General features: G+C 38.9%; 1 protein-coding gene across 1 annotated transcript; it reads right to left on the bottom strand.

The window, feature by feature from the left end:
- Positions 1-349: 349 nt before the first annotated feature.
- zgc:194312 (uncharacterized protein LOC794943 homolog) lies at positions 350-5,291 on the bottom strand. Its single transcript, XM_062993300.1, has 2 exons — positions 4,369-5,291; positions 350-1,034 (listed from the first exon to the last, which is right to left on the bottom strand). The coding sequence occupies exons 1-2, from the start codon at positions 5,289-5,291 to the stop codon at positions 974-976; spliced, it is 984 nt and encodes a 327-aa protein (XP_062849370.1). The 3' UTR covers positions 350-973.
- Positions 5,292-5,387: the final 96 nt, after the last annotated feature.

Genomic DNA, 5,387 nt, shown 5'->3' with positions numbered 1-5,387 from the left:
TCTAGCCTTGTGTTATGCAAGTTCTTTCAAGGAAACATTAAAATGAACTGTAGAACCGTTTATGTATCGGTGATCTAAACCCCTCACCCCTTGATGTGCATCATAGATTAAGCTTTTGTGGTTGATTTGACTTCTGATCTCTCAGTCATTTTTTTTTAAAGAAAAGCACTGGCTTATGTAGGTGAAAAGCACATTGGTACATTTATAAAAATCAGTGATTCTTAAAAGGTTACAGATTTCTTCTTAAAGGCTTTGGTCCAAAAAAAAAAAAAAAACCCAAAAATGTATACTCAAGTTAATAGATGTTATGACTTTTTCCAAAGTTTAATTAAATTATGGCTGTAATGTGACGTTTAAAGGGAATTCATATTTATCCCTTGATGTGTGTATAAATTTAGTATTACAACTAACTTTTATACAGGTGTATATACTCACTCGTTATAGGGACTTCAGAGTAAGTCCCCTTAGCAAATGACAATTTTAAGTGTCCACAAGAATGCTGACAGTAATGTTTGCTCTACCTTCCCAAGGTTATCTTTAGAAAACCAGTTCAATTCAGTTTTATCAATGTGACAGCTTATATCAGAGTGGCATTTAAACCTGCAGGTTTGCCTAGGTAAATAGGAAAGTTATAGATTTTAAAAGTTGATTTTATGTAATCAGCGTTGTGTACTTCTTTTAATTATTTTCCGTTGCATTAACAATTCAATACAAATAATTCTCAGTCATGTGAATAAAGATCCATCAGTTCTCCAAAATAGTTCTCCAATATCGTACTCCAAAAGTTTGCAGTGCTGCGTTTAGGCTTTCCGCTTCACATAGCTGCCATGTAGTTCACAACGAGAATGCTTAGTAAGTCCATCATTGGGAATCGGTTACGTTTCTCAGTTCGGCTCATGTAAATACTGTGGAAATGTAGTCTTTAGCTGTATTTATTGCATCCATATCCATCCGTTCAGTGGTATGTTCCTATTCACACAGAGGTATGAGAGAGCTCCCTTGATAGAAGTGTCTCTGTTGTCATTCTTCTCTCCCTGAAACATGAAGAAAAGGTTTGTTTGAGTTATTGATTAAAAAAGGATTGTATAGGATTGCTGCAAATTGGTAATCACAAAAAAAGTGACCTTTAAGAATGTCTACCCTTAACTGATAACTGGCAAAAAAAATCATTGTTTAATTAATACTGTTAAAATGTCATTCAAACGCATTAACCACCAGAGACTTGGTTCTTGGTAAAAGTACAGCTAAAATCAGCTGAGTCTGTACAGAGACAGAGCACCGAGAAATTCACCCCAACCAGAGTTCCTCCGTTAAAGAGGCATCTAAATATACAATTTAGGAATATGTTATTACATTTTTGTTGTCCAACAATGGCAGCTGAGTCACTTACTGTCTGTGCATGTGCTAGAAAACAAATTTGCCCACATATTTGAACAGCAAATTTTGTTCACATTATTTGTTCGCATTGCTCTCGATTTCAATTTATATATTTTTTTTTACTTTGGTGCTTTGCAATATTTTGATTTGGGTGTTTTTTAATTAGTGCTCTTGGCTTTCATCACTCGGGTCTGTTACGCTAGCCCATCACTGCTGAGATTTAAATTTCGGCCGTGTTAAAGATCATGGCTTGTTTATTTGCCATAAATCTAGCTGTCACAATAAGTGTCTGAGTGAGAATTCACATAATCTAAAATAACCACATCCTCAATTTAAACTCAGTATTTAGACAGCACACAGTTTACTAAATGGCTTCACACAGTCGCACTTGTGCAGAATGAAGAAAAATACTTTGTAGCCTATCTATCTTTTTATGTGGACACCATTCCAGTACAGTGCCATTAGTATGAATTAAGTATTTTAACAATCTCCACCTTCCTGGGAAGACTTTTCATGTGATTTTGGAGTGAGTCTGTAGGCTTTTGTGCCCATGTATGTCCATTTGTGCCTTTTGTACGTATGTCAGGCACTGATGTGGGACAGAAAGGCCAGACAACCAATTCATTCCTACGAATGTTTAATGGGATTAGTTAGGGCTTTGTGCAGGCCACTGGAGTTCCTCAACATGTTAGTGAACTTGCATCATGCTGTAGACCACTGGTTCACTAATAATGTAACTTGTAATTAACGTGTCACTTTCTGTGGATGCTAGAAAACATAAATAGCTATGACATCATAGAAAAAAAAAATCCTTATAGCATTTCTATTTTATTTTTTGGCAGACGTTATGTAACACCTTCTCTATTAAAAGACCCTTTCTTTTTTGGAATGGAACAATTTGACAGTGTAGATATTTATAGTGTTGTTGATGTATGGGCTGTTTGGGTACAGACAAAAAAACAGGTGTTGGAAAATAAACTATCACTTGGGTTTGTTTATATAAGCTTGTATTTGTTATGGGTGTTTCTGAAATGTACCAGATCTAAAGGGGGCTCTACCAAGAAAAGACTTAGAGTATAGAGTATAATGGCCAAAGATTAAACATTTAGCTTTACTAAAGAACCTTCTGGTGTTAAACGTAGCCTTAGACACAGATCCCTAGTTCATCAATAGTGGATTCAAGTAAACTTTTAATAAGAAAAATTATAAACACATTTAAATATTATTTTAATGATGAACAGTTTCTGTTTGGGGTCCAACAAATTCAAGTTCTTTAAAATTCTCAGAACCTCACAAACTGTACAAGATGAATTGTTGTATATGAAAAGCTCACTAGTTGCAGCTGTTTTACAACTAAACAGCAAGTGGTTGTCACAGTATTGGGCCAACCATGAAGGTGCTCGGGTGACTCAGTAGTCTATTACACTAGCCCACCACCTCTGGGACCGGGGTTCAATTATCAGCTTTGCTGGCTTGGCATCTACACTGACATGCTTAACTATGGAAGGGGAAAGCTGAAGCCCTGTGATGGATTGGTACTGTTCTGCTATCTGGGTAAAAAGTGGGTCTACTAGTTGCTTTTTAGTTGCTATTTTATTTGGAATTATTTTAAAAGGGCATTTTTGTAGGGTTCTTCTTAGGGAAAGCAAGGGTTCTTCCCCAGAGAAACTGAAAAAGACTAGTGGAACAATTTGGCTCAGACTGGAAAAAATGGGTCAACTATGTAACACCCCACAGGCCTAATTCTACCTTCACAAACTAATACACATGTTGTACACAAGAGATCACTCCCTACTTGTACATAGTTTCTTTTAAATTATTGTTATTATAATTATCATCACTGTTATTGTTCTTCTTATTATTACTATTGTTTTCTTTCCTCCATGGGTGGGGAGGGAGGGAAAGGAAATGTTTTTATGTAAAGTAAATAGAACCATTTACACTCAGAAACAACTAATAAAAATCTATTTCCTACTATAAATAGTTTCAAATTGGGAATTTTACTTAAAAGGGATTTTCATCATTGAGTCTTACATAACAACAATAGTGACTGAATACAATCCAAGCATTTGAGGGCTAACAGCTATGCTCAAGGGCCAAATGGTGGCAACCAAGTAGTTGTTGGGTTTGAACTAGTGATCTGATAAGCAGTCTGCTGAGCTACCACTTAAAGAGTTAGTATCCCCAGCAAGTTTACCTAAATCTGTTTACAGATTTGTTGTATGTATTTTAGTTTTATTTATGAGAGAACCCAAAAGTAAAAATGAAAGCACATTTTAATATAACATGATCATACATGTACGATTTAAAAGGAAACATTTCTTTTTTTTGTAATGTATCAACAGCCTGGCATGGATAGATGATGATGATAAATGTTGCCCTATTATTTTTAATTTTTAAAGGTTAAGGTTAAGGTACAGGATTAGTAATCGAAAGGTTACTGGTTCAAGCCCCACTACTGTAGGATGCCACTATTGGGCCCTTAACCCTCAATTGCTTAGACTGTACACTGTCACAGTACTGTAAGTCGCTTTGGATAAAAGTGTCTCCTAAATGCTGAAAATGTAAATGTGCTTACTTGTTTTCAAATATGACAAAAACTTAATTAAAAGTTCAGGGAAATACTATTTTTCTTTATATCAAGGAATATTATATCATATTATATATTCTTTCATATAAAGAAATTCTGTCTGAACCCCTTTCCTATAAAACAACATTAAAGCATTTGTCTTATCAGCCAGCCAGTGCAAGTGTAAGCCCTGATGATTGCATAACATAATTGTTTAGCTCTCTGGGTGAGAGAGGCCATAACACCTTTATAAATCTTATGCTAGTGTCTTGCGCCTTTAGATAATCTTCTCTTCTGTCCAGGATCTTTGACTCTGCTATAGCATTCTACTTAGTTGAACTATGACCCCAACAATTGAAGGGTTAATAGCCCCCCAATAAACCCTTTAGAAGGACACAAGAAGGTGGGTGTGTGAATCATACCGTTGCCTGGATTGGTGTGGAGGCCGGTTGATGTTAACGGTCCACTCCAGCAGGCTTTTCAGTCTGCAGGATAAACAGGGAAAGCGCAGGCGCAGGTGCACCAGCAGCTCCTCTTTGCGCAGTCCGTACACGATTGGCGCGATGCACTGCGCCAGGCTGAAGAAGACGAACGTGATCACGGCGAACAGCTCCTTGGTGGACATCGCGATCACTTCTTTGTTTAGTAACACGTGTAACAAAAAGTTAAGAAAGTTTGGGATGATGTAGACGGCAAGTTGCGCTCCATGCAAGGTGATGGTCCTGCAGCCGGCGCGGTTCCTCCGGTTCAGTACTCCCAGGCGGCGCCCCTCACACAGGATGCGCACATAACTGTACAGGATGAGTACAGTGCAGATGGAGATGAGCACGATTTTATGTACTTCTCCTCCTTTTAGCTGACTGCGGTCACAAGTACCATTGAGGTCGTTGGCTTTGTTTCTGACTTTAGGGAAAATGCTGAGCGGGATGATGGAGGCGAGGGCCCAGGTGAGCGCCCCCAGGAGCCAGGGCCAGTGCCTGACGCGCACGCTGTTGTATTTGAGCGGGAAACAAATAGCCAAGTAGCGGTCCAGCGCCATGGCGGTGATGGTGAGGAGGATGTTGGAGGCGCTGGTGGTCAGCACTGTGATGAGAGCTGCACATGCTGGAGCGGTCAGTCTCGCCTGAACGTGAATCTGCAGGTAGAAGACGAAGCACACGGCGAAGTAAACGGTGGCGGAGAGCAACAGGTGGAAGACCAGGACGAAGCGCGCATGGCCGCGCAGGCGCTCCTCCCGCACTATGGTCCAGTTTATAATCAGATTAAAGAAAAATAATATCACAAAGTCCACAGCAGACGCCCAGACCCGAACGTGGGTGTACGTGTTCGTACCGTTTGACTCCATCGTACCCATTTGACTCAAAACCTCGATGCGTAAAATGCGCAAAATTGTTCAGGTTATCATTGTGAGTCGCACATCAAATCTCTATATTAATCCAGG

This window comes from Trichomycterus rosablanca, chromosome 4, assembly GCF_030014385.1.
Source record: "Trichomycterus rosablanca isolate fTriRos1 chromosome 4, fTriRos1.hap1, whole genome shotgun sequence".
Taxonomy (NCBI): Eukaryota; Metazoa; Chordata; class Actinopteri; order Siluriformes; family Trichomycteridae; genus Trichomycterus; species Trichomycterus rosablanca.
This window is presented reverse-complemented; position numbering and strand designations above follow the sequence as displayed.

Excerpts from the sequence above, each read along its gene's own strand:
- zgc:194312 (XM_062993300.1), bottom strand. The coding sequence starts at position 5,291 with ATGGAGTCAAACGGTACGAACACGTACACCCACGTTCGGGTCTGGGCG. Across the intron at positions 1,035-4,368 it reads CCACACCAATCCAGGCAACG|GGAGAGAAGAATGACAACAG; the intron begins GTATGATTCACA and ends TTCATGTTTCAG.